Source organism: Lepus europaeus, chromosome 7 (genome assembly GCF_033115175.1).
Source record: "Lepus europaeus isolate LE1 chromosome 7, mLepTim1.pri, whole genome shotgun sequence".
NCBI classification, from domain to species: Eukaryota; Metazoa; Chordata; class Mammalia; order Lagomorpha; family Leporidae; genus Lepus; species Lepus europaeus.
Window position 1 is genome coordinate 11,700,787 of NC_084833.1, and position 14,936 is coordinate 11,715,722.

At 38.2% G+C, this 14,936-nt stretch overlaps 1 protein-coding gene across 1 annotated transcript; it reads right to left on the reverse strand.

The window, feature by feature from the left end:
- Positions 1 to 431: 431 nt before the first annotated feature.
- MS4A5 (membrane spanning 4-domains A5) lies at positions 432 to 14,053 on the reverse strand. The gene is made up of 5 exons (XM_062197856.1): positions 13,901 to 14,053; positions 10,388 to 10,516; positions 8,870 to 8,926; positions 7,144 to 7,296; positions 432 to 542 (listed from the first exon to the last, which is right to left on the reverse strand). Exons 1-5 carry the CDS (start codon positions 14,051 to 14,053, stop codon positions 432 to 434), a joined length of 603 nt encoding a protein of 200 aa, XP_062053840.1.
- Between the last annotated feature and the right edge of the window lie 883 nt (positions 14,054 to 14,936).

Below are 14,936 nucleotides of genomic sequence, written 5' to 3' on the forward strand. Positions count from 1 at the left end.
CCAATGTACAATCTGTGGAAGAAATCATTCTTCCACCCAGCTCATCTTTCCACACCACAACAGAGGAGGAGCCACAGGCTGTATGTAGTCTCTTGGTGCAAGTCAGCAGGAAATGTTGGAAGCCGCTGAAGTTGGGTGACTTGGTCACCCCAGATTCTGGGCTTTAATCTCTGCACAGAATCAACACATCACTGCTGCTCTTTAAAGAATTCATGACTCACGGAGGCAGTGACATACAGGTGGACTATTCCACTTGGGGACAAGGGAGGTGGCACCACCGAGGGGCAGGATATGCTTCATCAGCTACAGAGACACTCCCGTTTACTCCGAAGAGTTGCCATTCTCAGGAGTCTGTTCCTCTCAGCTTTTCCTCACAAGCAGAATTCCTTTTTAAATATGGTCATAACACATCTTTATTCTCACAGTGCTCTTCAACAACATTCCTCACAAGTATCGTCCTCTGAGTGGAACACCAAAATCGAGAAAGACAGGGAAACGAATAATTCGATAATGGTTAAGACCATCAACATAATCAAAATTCCCTGTAACAGAAGAAGGAAAAAAATACAGAGTCATTGGGTTGGCAAAGTCAAGTCTCCTGCAAGCCTCTCAAATGTTTCTGTTGCTTGGGAATCAAATGAGTGAAGGACTCCTAGCCTAGCCCTGTCTAGCATAGAATATCATGTTATTTTCTTAGAGAAAGCTGTGTCAAATAATATATTTTCTAAATTTATAAGAAACACTTCATGAATAAATCAAGATATAAAGAAATCCATGTGAAAAGAGTGGTCGGTGATAACAAAGGTGGTAGAAAAAGAGGCAAAAACCGAACAAGAAAGAAAAAGAAGGAAAAAATGAAAATTTATAGACCCAGAAAAAGAGGAACAAACAGGGAAAGGAAAGACATAAAAAGAAACATGGGCTATGAGTACCACCTTGTGTTCTTTTTATCACCTCAGGGACTTTTAAAATGTTTTCTATTTTATCACCTTGTAGTCAGTAGTCCAGAAGCTGGACACTAACACTATGTCATTAAGGCTTGTAATCTTCTGGGAACTCATTTTCAAAAGATTTATTTATTTTATTTGAAAGGCCAAATTACAGGGGTGAGAGAGAGAGAGAGAGAGATTGAAAATCAAATCCTTCATCCTGTTGGTTCATTCTCCAAATGGCCATGAAGGTCAGTGCTGGGCCAGGCTGAAACCAGGAGCCCAGAACTCCACCTGGGTCTCTCACATGGGTGGCAGGGGCCCAAGTGCTTAGGTCATTTTCTGCTGCTTTCCCAGGCACATTAGCAGTAGCTGGATTGGAAGAGAAGGAGCAGAGACTCAAACTGATGCTCCAATATAGGGTGCTGGGGTCGCAAGTGGTGGCTTATCTTGCTGTGCCATGATACCAGCCCCTTGGATGTAAATTTTATATTTCATATATTAATTTCAGGGGTCAGTATGGTTAACATTCTGTCTATAGCCATTTTTGTCTACCATGTAACCATAGGTTGAGTAAGTACTCGCTTTAGAGTGATACGGTTTTTCATGGCCACATTGATGGTATAGTGTGCCACAATTCATTTATTCTTTAATAACAGAAACTAATTTATTTCCTCTTCCTTCTCTTTTCTGTGGTTGTTGTTTGTTAGAGCACTGTGGATACTATCATTCTTATACATATACCCTTATATATAGGTGGTTTAATTGCTGTGGAGCTAAAAATCTGGTTTACAGAGCATATATGTCTTTCATTTAATTCCACATCTCCTTGCTTTCCAAAATGTATCATTGCACATTTCTACCGCCGATAAATACAGATGTAATAGTACCCTTTTCACCATGTCCTTGCCAGTGATCAGTGATAACTTTGATAGCTCTTTAATTTTTACCAGTGTAATGAATGCAATTTTTAACCCATTGTTAACTGGCATTTCCCTGCTAGTAACGTGTGCATTAACAAGTTTGGCTTAGATTTGCTTTTTTTTTGTAAATTCTTTCTCTTATAAGTTGTGCTCTTGACTTTTTCTTATCAGTTATATGCACTTTGTGTATAAAAGTATTAAAATTTTGTGTTATCTGCATTAGTTATTTTCCAGTTTTTACATAACAAAATTTATATGTAAAGAAATGTGCTATATCCTCCTTTTTAAAATGTTTGTTTTGTTTTGCTTTCCACATCAAGATAAAGCACACTTCCATCATTCCATTATGTTGTTTGTGTTCCCTCCCAGTCAATCCTCCTGCCCCACATAGAGGTAACCACTCTTCTGACTCCTAATACCATTTATTAAATTTTGTATCAAAAGTTGTTTGCTCAGCCGGCGCCGTGGCTTAACAGGCTAATCCTCCGCCTTGTGGCGCCAGCACACCGGATTCTAGTCCCGGTCGGGGCACCGATCCTGTCCCGGTTGCCTCTCTTCCAGGCCAGCTCTCTGCTGTGGCCAGGGAGTGCAGTGGAGGATGGCCCAAGTGCTTGGGCCCTGCATCCCATGGGAGACCAGGAGAAGCACCTGGCTCCTGCCATCGGAACAGCGCGGTGTGCCGGCCGCAGCGCGCCTACCGCGGCAGCCATTGGAGGGTGAACCAACGGCAAAAAGGAAGACCTTTCTCTCTGTCTCCCTCTACTGTCCACTCTACCTGTCAAAAAAAAAAAAAAAAAGTTGTTTGCTCAATGTGATGAATAGAAAGCCACCCATGTTGTTCCATGTATTTGTAGGGATTTTTTTTTCTTTTTTAATTGCTGTGTATTCTATCATTTGAATAATTATCATTTGTTTAGCCAATCTGCTGTTGATAGACATTTGATTTAGTCCAGATTGTACCTAGGATAAATAGAGCTACTGTGAACATACTTAAATATATTATGAGTTATAATGTATATGCTTTACCTTGTTAAAAAACTTCCAAATAGTTTTCCAAGGTGGTTGAACCATTTTGCACTCCCACAGAAAAACTGATTTTCAGTTGCATCATGTTCCTGCCAACACTCGGTACTGCCAGTCATTTTCATTGAAGTCATTCTGATGTGGTGGTGTCATTTTTTTAAATTATTATTTGACAGGTAGATATATAGATAGTGAGAGACAGAGAGACAGAGAGAAAGGTCTTCTTTCTGCTGGTTCATTCCCCTAATGGCAGCTACGGCCAGAGCTAAGCTGATCTGAAGCCAGGAGCCAGGTGCTTCTCCTGGTCTCCCATGAGGGTGCAGGGTCCCAAGCACTTAGGCCATCCTCCACTGCCTTCCCAGGCCACATCAGAGAGCTGGACTGGAAGAGGAGCAACCGGGACTAGAACCCGGGGCCCATATGGGATGCCAGCACCGCAGGTGGAGGGTTAACCAAGTGAGCCATCGCACCGGCCCGCAATGGTGTCTTATAGTGATTTTATTTACATTTCCCTGATGACTAATAATACTGAGCACATTTTTACATGCTCACTGAATGCTGTTGACACTATTTGTTGAACCCCTAACATCAGATTTCAAAAATTTCAGTTCTAAAATTCATTTTGATTCTTTCTTATTAATATCAGTATTTTTGCAATATTATCCAATTTGTCCCCCCCCCCTTTTTTTTTTGACAGGCAGAGTTAGACAGTGAGAGAGAAAAGACAGAGAGAAAGGTCTTCCTTCCATTGGTTTATCCCCCAAATGACCGCTATGGCCTGAGCTACACCGATCCGAAGACAGGAGCCAGGTGCTTCCTCCTGGTCTCCCATGCGGGTGCAGGGCCCAAGCACTTGGGCCATCCTCCACTGCCTTCCCGGGCCACAGCAGAGAGCTGGACTGGAAGAGGAGCAACCAGGACAGAATCCGGCGTCCCAACTGGGACTAGAACCTGGTGTGCCGGTGCCACAGGAGAAGGATTAGCCTAGTGAGCCGCTGCCAGCCCCCCTTTCTTGAACATAATAGCCATGGCTGTTTTTAAGTTTATGTCTGATAACTCTGACATATGTATTCCATTTCTATAATTTTTATTTGTACTTTACACTTCGTACTGTTTCTGGCATGGCTGGTATTATTTTTAATCAAACCTTATGTGTGAAAATGGTAGACATTCTAAATGATGCTCTTTTTCTCTAGAAATTATTTTTCTTCCATCTAATAGTTAAGTTAGGGCAAGTTTATGTTGATCAACATAATTCAGGGATGAATTTCAATTTTAAAAGGCTGGTTTATTTCCTTTTTCTCTAATTCTAGAGTATATTATCCCTTCACAAATGAAACTTGGAAGTATATAGCTTAACATATGACCATGTAAGGGGTTTGAAATTATTTCATGGTTGTGTATGGTTTTATTGCATAGCACATATACTGTAGGACTTCATTCTTTGGTTTTAATCTGGAAGTGTTTTATTTTCAATGCCTGCTTATTTTTTCTTAGTATGCACTACAGAAATGTATATTCTGTTGTTTTGGGATATAGTAGACTAAATATATCTACTATATATAGATTCTTGTTTTTGAAAGTGCTATAAGCATTAAAACATACTTAAATTACCAATATCTAAAGTTTATGAAACATAGCAAATATAAAAACAAAAATAACAGTTTTCCTCCATCTGCCCTTATATATGAATGTTTTCTGCTATTTTGCATGTTTATCTTTAAAATCCATATGTATATTCAAGTGATATTCATTTGTATCTGCTTACATTTTTATCATAGTCTTTGTTCTTAGTTTCTTCTTCCATTTTGTGTTGTAATTGTCTTTCCATTCAGAGTTTACCCTTTCTTATGCCTTTTATGCTGAAAGGGGCCTTCAGGATGCAAACTCAGTTTTTTATCTCTGAAATTCTTCATTTCTCCTTCTTCCTTGTGGGACATTTTAATGGACAACGCTAGATCATTTGTTGGCAGTAACTTTTTCCAGCACATGGAAATATCCAGTTGTCTTCTTACTGTTGCTGCTTTGGAGAAGTTATCTCTCAGTGTAGTAACTTTTCCTTTTGCCTTTTTGTACCTTTTTTGGTATCATTTTTTTAAAGTTTAATCCTTTTGGTTTTAGGTAAGATGGCCAAGAATTGAGGAATGAGACAGAAACAATGACTTGAAAAGCTACTCTATTTTCTCCAACTTTGACTGTCTTGTTCTAATTTATATTAGACCTTTTCACTAATACCTCTGCCCTTTTTTCTGTATTTCCTATCTCCATGAAATATGATTTAATTCTTTTTTCTTTAAGGTAAACTTTATTGAGATATATTTAAATAAAAAGATAGATATAACTGAATAAATATGGTGATGGAAAAAAAATTATGAGAAAACAGCTCTTTTGTAGAGCTGAAAATACCTCATGTTAAAAACCTTACTTCTTTTGTGGTAATTTTTATTTGTTCTTCATTATTTACCTCACCCTCTCCTTTATTATTTTATAACGCTTTTGACTAACATATAATACTTGTACATTTTAGGGAGTGCAACACAATATTTCTTTTTTTTTAAGTTTATTTATTTGAAAGTCAGAGTTACAGACAGGCAGAGGCAGAGAAAGAGAAAGAGAGAGAGACAGAGAGAGAATCAGTGTTCCATACACTGGTTCATTCCCCAAATAGCCACAATGGGCAGAGCTGGATGCATTTGAAGCCAGGAGCCAGGAGTTTCTTCTGAGTCTCCCACATGGGTGCAGGAGCCCAAGGATTTGGGTCATCTTCCACTGTTTTTCCAGGCCATAGAAGAGAGCTGTATTGGAAGTGGAGTTGCTAGGACTCGAATCATCACCCATATGGGATGCCGGCGCTGCAGACAGCAGCTTTACCCAGCGGCAGCCCCTCAACATAGTATTTCAACACAAATATATACCATAAAATGATCAAACCAGGCAACTTGCTTTTCCATTTCCTTACTTTCATGTTTAGAACCTTTTGTGTTTGGACTCAGCTCCTCTCTTCCAGTTGTTTCCATATCATATAATAAATTATTACGAACTTTAGTCATCCCCACTATGCTGTGGAACACAAGACTTTGTTACTTCTGTCTGTTGAGGGCAAGATAGGATGAATTTGTCAGCGGACTTGGTTTGTGGCTAAAATTTCTCAAATACTTTTACTTTATTCAGAAATGCTTTTTTTGTTGTTATTGGGCAGGTATTTGTGTGTCTTTCTGTCCTTACATGAGGAATGTAGTAGTATCAATGATCTAGGTCATTTGTAGAAGGTATCTTCTAAGTCTTCCTGTCTTGAGTAGACTCTGAGCTTTGACTTCTTTCTCTTTCATTTCACGTGGATAGGATCCCAAATGGCAAACATTGCCAAAATGGCTTTAAAGCATAAGCCGCTTTCTCACTCTTCAGCATTTCATTTATAAATTTGAGATAATGGGCTTTCATCTAAAAAATAATCTAGTATTTCTAGTATTATTTTTAAAGAGATCTATTCTAAATTTTATTTTTATTTATTTGAAAGACAGTGTTACAGAGAGAGATAGAGAAATAGAGAGAAGGTCTTTTATCTGCTGGTTCATTCCTGAAATGGCCACAATGGCTGGAGCTGAGTTGATCCAAAGCCAGGAGCCAGGAGCTTCCTCCGGGTCTACCACATGGGTTCAGGGTTTCTCGTTTCCACCTTTACTTTCTGTGGTCCTAGCACATTAAAATACTAGTGTTTCTTAGATTCTGCCATATGAACTATATTACTTAATATATTACTTCCATTAGGTACTTTTTAGTTTTCTCAGGAACTTTTGATATGTCTTCTATTTCTTGTTCTATGTGGCTATGTATTTTTTACATTCCTTTATCTTAATTTTAATAAGCAAACATAAATGTTTGTTTTAAGCCCACTATACTTTTTCATAAGACCAGCCTAAATAACAAGACCAAATAAAAACCCATAGGAACATTCCATTTGAGATTCTAATGTACCTCTAGGATTATGAACCACCACACTGTTATATTTAACTTTTAGTACATCACCTTATACTTATAATCATTTGTGTACATATTTTGTGTCTTATACTTATGTGAATTCCTCAAGGTTGGTATTACAATGTGCTTTTTTATTTTAAAATGCTTGGTATAACATTTATCAAGTGTTACGGGTTTCATGTGTTGGTGAAATTAAAAAAAAAAACTAAATGTATGCCCACAACATTATCTTGATGGTACTTATAAATCTTTATGAATAAACCATTTACTCCTCAATCAAAAATACTTACAGTGAATATCACAGTAATAGCATCACACTCTTCACTTTCTTGAGAATAACCACAAATGTAGTTTTGGTCTAGAAGGAAACCAAATATGAGGAGAATGATTCCAGCCAATGCTCCCAGAACACTAAGAGAATTCATTATTTGAGTTGCTTTCATCTGAAATAGAATAAGAACATAACACAGTGACTCACCATAGACAAAGTGATGGACTGGGGAGCCCAGAGGGCAGGCTTACGGGCCTTAGAGTGCCACAGACCAGCTGCGTGAATGTGTGCAAATCTCTCGTTTCTTTGGACTTCAGGACCTTTTCTACAGAATAAGGGGATCCAGTGAACTTGTAACAACTTTTTCCATCCCATTCTCTGCCTAAGTTACCTCCCCACCCAGTTGGGGACAGGAGAACACACAGAACAAAAGAGGTATAGGATGTGTTGCATTGCATTTTGATGCTCTAGTGAAAGTCATGGCTTATCTATGGTTTTAAGAACTGTTGTGTTTAACAGTTGAGTTTCTTTGCCATTGTTATTTCTTCCTGTGACTACAAACTTTCAGGAGATTTTTTTTGCCAAAAATAATTTATTAACTTATTAATTTACTTTGATTCTTTGAGTTAATAAAATATTTGCTTATAATTTATCTACAAGTTATAATTTTACACTCATTAATAGTTTAGCCCTTTTAAAAATTATTGGTTTATTTAATTCAGAGAGAGAGAGAATGCTTGCTCCCATTTGCTGGTTCACTCTACAAATGCCTGTAACAGCTGGGGAAGTCAGGAGCCAGAAATGCAATTCAGGTCTCTGATGTGACTACCTATACAATTACTTCTGCTATCACTGCTGCCTCCCAGGGTCTACACTGGTAGGAAGCTGGAGTCAGGAGCCAAAACCAGGTAACAAACCCAGGTACTCTGATGTGGGATATGGATATCTCAACCACTAGGCTAAACCTAGTTAACATAGCAGTGTATTCTTTATTTCCTAGTGTATTCTTTATTTCCAAATTTGGCATAGGATCTAATTAGGTTGTCTATAGTGTGTCTTTCATATGAGGCAAACAAACTAGTGCCTGTCGAAATGTCCATAATGCAATAGGTATTACAAATACTTTCAGAAAGAATGAATTAATGTGATACTTGGAATATTGATGCCTATTCTGTCATTAACTGACTGGCCCAACTGGATAAATCATTGAATTACTTTATACCTCAGTGTCTTCATACATAAGAAATCAACTGGATAACCTAGAAAATGCTCTTTTGGCACTAATTTATGCTTCTAGGAAGGCAGGAAGCCATTGATTAGTATCATTAGCAGCTTATGGAATTATTAGTGGCCTAATGACTTTCCAAATTAACTTTCAAGGCTAGAATAAGTTATTTTAAAGTTATACTTTTTTCCAACATTTATTTAATAAATATAAATTTCTAAAGTACAACTTTTGAATTATAGCGGCTTTTCCCCCCATAACCTCCCTCCCACCCTCACCATCCCATCTTCTACTCCCTCTCTCATCCCATTCTTCATCAAGATTAATTTTCAATTATCTTTATATACAGAAGATCAACTTAATATATACTAAGTAAAGATTTCAACAGTTTACACCCAACACAGATACACAAAGTATACAGTACTGTTTGAGTACTAGTTGTACCGTTAATTCACATAGTACAACACATTAAGGACAGAGATCCTACATTTTTAATGAGATAGAAATATATATAACTCACCAGGGTTTTTGTCATTTTTCTCTTCAATGTAATTAGAAAAGCTCCAGAATTAATGAACTGTTAAAAAGAATAAATATCTTAGTGATGAACATCTTTAGCTAAAGTTAAGGAGTTTTTACAGAATAGACCTCTGCACATTGCCTTTCTATGCTCTCCTCTGTGAGATCACAGTCCTCAAGGCAGTGAGAAGGGTAAGCTGCCTTGTATGACTGTTCACAGTGAATGGTAAACTAAACATTGGATTAGAAGTCAATTATTTAGCTAAAATAATTCGTGTGAACATGAGAAGTTTTAAAACTTCAATGGGTTTTAGTTCTGTCATCCATCTTCCTTTTGTAGCCATTGTTGACTCAGCCTTGATAATATCAGACATTCGTCAAATCAGTTTATAGCCAATAAGGTCGATTCTGTCTTATTGCATCTAATGAGTTTGATTGGACAGGGACGTAAAGTGGTAATGCAACTAATATACTAGTAATTCTGAAAAAGAGTCCCAAGACTTTCCATGGAGGTAAGTCAAATGCAGAGCATTTTATCTAATGGAAACTTCAAATATGATGATAATAACCCACATTTAAATTTGGTAATATTTTGGTAGGTCATCAATTCAACCCTTACTCTTTGTGCTGAATCAGTATCGTTCACAGAATAAGAAAACACTTTGCCATATGTCCATCCTCTTGCTCCTGCTTCTCCCTTGGTGGGCTGCAACGCATCCCCAGCCTTTACACCCAGGCACCCCTTATTCCCTTCTTTTGTGTGAGTCCTCACTTGACTCATCACTCATCCTTTAAAACTCAGTCAAGCTGGAAATATTTCTGGGCAGTCTCCTCCCTATTTAGGTGTTTTTCCTGTAGAGGCAGCCCCTCTGTCTATGATTACTCATCATACACTGTGGAAAATATCTGACTTCCCACTTAAAGGGGAAGGACAAAGGACTGACCTTTTCTGTCCATTCTGTCCATGCCCTTAGCCTGTCCATTCTCTGGCACTGATTTGGGTGCTAAATTAATGATTATGGAATGTTACTAAATGTGCTAAATTAAATGCCTCTGTGCAAAAAAAGGCATATCTGAGAAGTGACGTCCCAACTTCTTTAAAGAATAAATTGCATTTTCATCTTTGCTTGCTTTCTGAGCATGCATAACAATCATTTATCACATTGCCTTTGCAAGTTTTCTTTCTTGCTAGACTGAGAGCCCTTTGAAGGAAGGGATTATGTACTAACCTTTGGATCCTCATTACCTTTCTTTTTATATCTGGCTGATAATGGGTAATAAGTAATTCTGAATGGGTGAACAGAGAAATGAACACCTTCAAGACATAAAAGAATATTCCCAAAGAAACTTCAAGACCCAGTGATGGTATATTACTAACTCTGTTGAATTAATGGGGAAATGATTTCAATGAAGGTAATGTTTGGGCTCCCCCTCCCTCTTTTCAAAGCTTCTCATATAGCCAAATCTGGTTTATTTTGTAACTAAGAATTCCCTAACATCCTTGGTTGATTATACTCACCAAAACAGAGCCCCAGAATGGATATCCTGAAATAAATATAAAGGGGAACCTTGGGTATGGTTGTACCAAAGTGAAAAGGAAAATCATTCCAAAAGAAAAGTTCATAATTCCAAGCAGGATCTGGAGAGTCTGTGAATAAAAGAAGTCACGGTGAGGGAAAAGCAAAGTGGTGGGTTCTCTTCCATGTAGAATATCTTTTGGTAAAAATGCAGTTACCTTTTTTTTGTAAGTTAGGGAAGGACAGTAGAATTCCATTGGCAATGCTCCTGGGCCTTTTATTAATCCCTGCATCTGATATTTAGAGGTTTGTGAAATGACCTAAATTATTATGAACATCTGAGAAACGCTGAATTCTAAATCACCATATGGGCCTGACTCAAGCAGAAGTAGACAATCAGAAAGTAGCTGGGCCATCTTCCAATGCCTTCCCAGGACATTAGCAGATCAGAAATCAAGCAGCTGGGACTCAAACCAGCACCCATGTGGGATGTGGGCATGTAGTCTCTACCTTGACCCACCGTGCCACAACAGCAGCCACTCAAGTATATCTTTTAAAATACACAGACACACATATAAAATAAATATTTAGAAACTAAGAAAACAACCAGAAATATGAACAGGAAAACCAGAAACCCAATTGCCAAGAAGGAAACTTCTATATCCCATTCTTACAAATGTTATAAAGTGAGATAATTAATTACCAATCCATATAATTATTAATCAAACAAGCTGTAGGAAATATACACCAAGTTCCAAGGCCTCAAACCTAAGCTGCTGAACCACAATTTTGAGAGAGTTAGAAGCTGGAAATGTGTATTCTTTTTTTTTAATTTTAATTTTTTTTTGACATGCAGAGTGGACAGTGAGAGAGAGAGAGAGAGACAGAGAGAAAGGTCTTCCTTTACTGTTGGTTCACCCTCCAATGGCCGCTGCGGCTGGCGCGCCGCGGCCGGCACACCGCGCTGATCCGAAGCCAGGAGCCAGGAGCTTCTCCTGGTCTCCCATGTGGGTGCAGGGTCCAAACACTTGGGCCATCCTCCACTGCACTCCCGGGCCACAGCAGAGAGCTGGCCTGGAAGAGGGTCAACGGGACAGAATCCGGCGCCCCGACCGGGACTAGAACCCGGTGTGCCAGCACTGCAGGTGGAGGATTAGCCTATTGAGCCGCGGTGCTGGCTGAAATGTGTATTCTTTAAAACTCTTTCCTGAATGAATTTTTTTCACCACAAGATTTGAGTGGCAGGGAGAAAGGCAAATAAGTTAAAGATGTGGGAGTGCTCTGGGCCCAGGAATGTGATGATGCTTCAACAGGCTTGGAGGACTGGTAGTGAACAAGCAGAGTATCTCTTTCTCTCCTGCCCCCTCTCTCGTGAACTGCACCTTTAAAATAAATAAATACATCTTTAAAAAGAAGAAAAGATTTATTTGAAGATCAGAGTGACAGAGTGAGAAAGATCTTTCATCCACTGGTTCACTCCCCAAATGGCTACACAATGGAAAGAGCTGGACCAGGCTGACGCTAGGAGCCTGGAGCTTCATCCGGATCTCCATGTGAGTGGCAGAGCCCAAACACCTGGACCATCTTCCAGTGCTTTTTCCAGACAATTAGTAGGGAGCTGGATTGGGAGTAGAGCAGCTGGGACTTAAACTGGTGCCCATATGGGATGCCGGCATTGCAGGTGGCCACTTTACCCACTACAGTATAATGCTGGCCTCATTGTGTGTGTGTGTGTGTGTGTTTCTTTTTGACATGGTAAGATACACAACATAGAATTTGCCATACTTACCATTTTGTTCAAATTAATGAATGCTATATTTTGGAGCAGTTGTAGATTCACAGCAAAATAGAGGATAAAGCACAGAAAGTTACCCTGCTGCTTACTCCACTCAGCCATTCCTGCTATGAGCAACATCTCATGGCAGTGGAGTATTTTTGTTACAGTTGATGACACATAGTCAACCAAAGCATACAGTTTACATTAGGCTTAGTTCATTGTACTGCACATTGTCTGAGTTTTGACATGGATCTACTACAATAGTGTCAGTGTCATACTTTTCCTGGCCCTAAAGTCCTCTGCGCTCTGCCTGTTCGTTACTACCGGCCTCTTCCAGGTTCTTGGTAGTCACTGATCTTTTTATTGTCTCCATACTTTTATCTTTTTCAGAACGCCATATAGCTGGAATCATGTAGTATGTCGCATTTTAAAGCTGACCTTTTTTCATGCAGCAGCGTGTGTTTAAGACTCCTCTATATCTCTTAGTGACTGGATGCTACATTTCTTTAGGCACTGAATAATACTCCATTGTATGATCTACCATGGTTTGTTTTTCCCATTCTAATTGTTTCTTATTTCCTATATTTTCGATCCTCTCACATCTGTTCATCCCAGATTGATTTATCCTAGCTTTCTTTTGTCATTTCCAACCTCTACTATTCCATACATTTATGAATGATGCTTTCTCCATTGAGAATATTCTGCTCCCCTCCTCTCCTTTTGTTTTCACTGGCTGAAATCACAGCGCTTCTTCAGAGCCCAGATTCAATGCCAAATATTTGGTGAAATTGTCTCATCTCTTGGCTGATAGTTTCTCTCTCTCTCTCTCTCTCTCTCTCTCTCTCTCTCTTTCTGGATCCTCCCATCACTACCACCATTTATGGCTCTTACTAGATGCTCCACTGAAATGTAGTTTTTAATGTTTTCATTTTATTATTACTTCAAAGTTATATATTTCTCCTCCTCAATGAAAGAAACTAGATTGTGTTTATTTTTGCATGCCCTATGGTGTCTAACACAGTTCTTTGCACAAAGTTCAATAACTATTTGTTAAAATAACTTGAGCTCTTTAGCAGAGGTTAAGATTCTCTTAAATAAGAATAGATGCTCAAGCAGATGGGTATATAGCCCTCTCTATGTCAGTGAGCTATGTTTTCTCTACTTTTATTTCTGAAAAAGACTAATTTCTTTGAGTTTTCAATTCTTGGAGGCTGAGGATTGAAAGGGAAGATGTTTTAAAAGATAAGGGCCACATTACAACCTCCCCTTATTATCTTGGTTACAATTTGGTAAATAAAAGTAAATTGCTGTTTATGGAGTAAATAGATGGATGGATAGAGAGCAGAAGGCTTATGGTATTAAGAGGACATTCTGCAAAAGCCCCATATATAAAAATATACATAGTTGTCATGTCATCAAATTGTGAATTCTGGTTTTCGATTGAACAACTATAAAGTTGTAGTATATAATAACCCAGGATATAGAATCTGGACTGTTGCCTTCTGCTTGATTTTCAGTTTCCTTTCTTTGAAAGAAAAATATCACAGATACTTAGGAGACTGACTTTAAAGAGCCCAGAAACCTTAGCTTATTCTTAATTAGTATAGAAATATAATCCATATTTCCTGAGTTGAGTGAGGATAAGTCAGAATTGCTCCTACCTTAAAACATGTGTCATCAGATATCTTTTCCTATCCTTTTCCCACCCTTAATAGAATTTACTCGGAATAATTCTTACCCCTGAGATTTTCATTCTTCCAACAAGTAATTTCTCCAAGGGGCTTTGAGACTCATAGGTTGTAGCTGTAATGACTGTTGATTGATAATCTGGAACATTGATCTCTGGAGGAAATATCAAAAACACAGGACTGTGGGCATCTCTTGAGTTCATGATGGTATAGTTGATATTTTTAACTGGAGGAAAATGACTTGTCCGGTTCTTCAGTCTAGATCATGTTCTTTTACTGTCCAGAGGCTGTCTGGAACACTGGCATTTTTCTGTGCTTTGTCTTAGAATTACAGAACCATAGAGTCACAGAGTCATAGAATCCTAGGAGTGATCAAGATCCCTAGAAGGTTAATAAGTAAAAGGACCAGAGCTGGGGATCTAAGGACCTGACTACTGGTCTGGAACATACTGTAATCTTGGTCTCTATTTACTTTTCAGTTAGAAATTTTCCCTTACAGTTTTTTTTTCTTTCTCTGAAATTGCTCTAGTTTCATTCAGTTTCCACGACTCTGGAATCTAACTGGCAGTCATCCTTCATGCACACCATTTGGTGTTGGGTTAGTGCTCCCTGAGACAAGCAATCTCTATTTCAATGTACTTTACAGTATCCCTTTTCATACTCATTACTCATTGGCCAGCTTTGCTCTCTTTTCTTTTTTCTCTCTTTTACTCAGTGACTAGAATGGCATCTCATAGCTATCTGACATATTCAAAAAAGATCACATTAATTTGTTATTATGCTTTAATTCATGCAAGCTAGTTATGTTGATACAGTGAAAAATGAATCTTTTGGAGCATAACAACCTAGAATCAATTCCAAACCGTTTAATTTTCTAGTTATAAGATCTATGTGAAATTATCTATTAACTTACATATTTATATGACTTACATATTCATTAGAACATTGCATTTCTTATATGAGAATAGTAGTTATTATGCACAATTATTTTGAGTGGATTATAAGGTACCTAGCGTATAGCACATGCTAACTAAATTGTAGAAATAATAAAACAGTAGCAATGAGTATATTTCTCTTATTGTCATT

Coding starts and splice junctions, on each gene's coding strand:
- MS4A5 (XM_062197856.1), bottom strand. CDS start 14,053: ATGAACTCAAGAGATGCCCACAGTCCTGTGTTTTTGATATTTCCTCCA. Junction 8,927..10,387: donor CATTCTGGGGCTCTGTTTTG/GTGAGTATAATC, acceptor TCTTTTTAACAG/TTCATTAATTCTGGAGCTTT. Junction 543..7,143: donor CTATTACTGTGATATTCACT/GTAAGTATTTTT, acceptor CTTCTGTTACAG/GGAATTTTGATTATGTTGAT.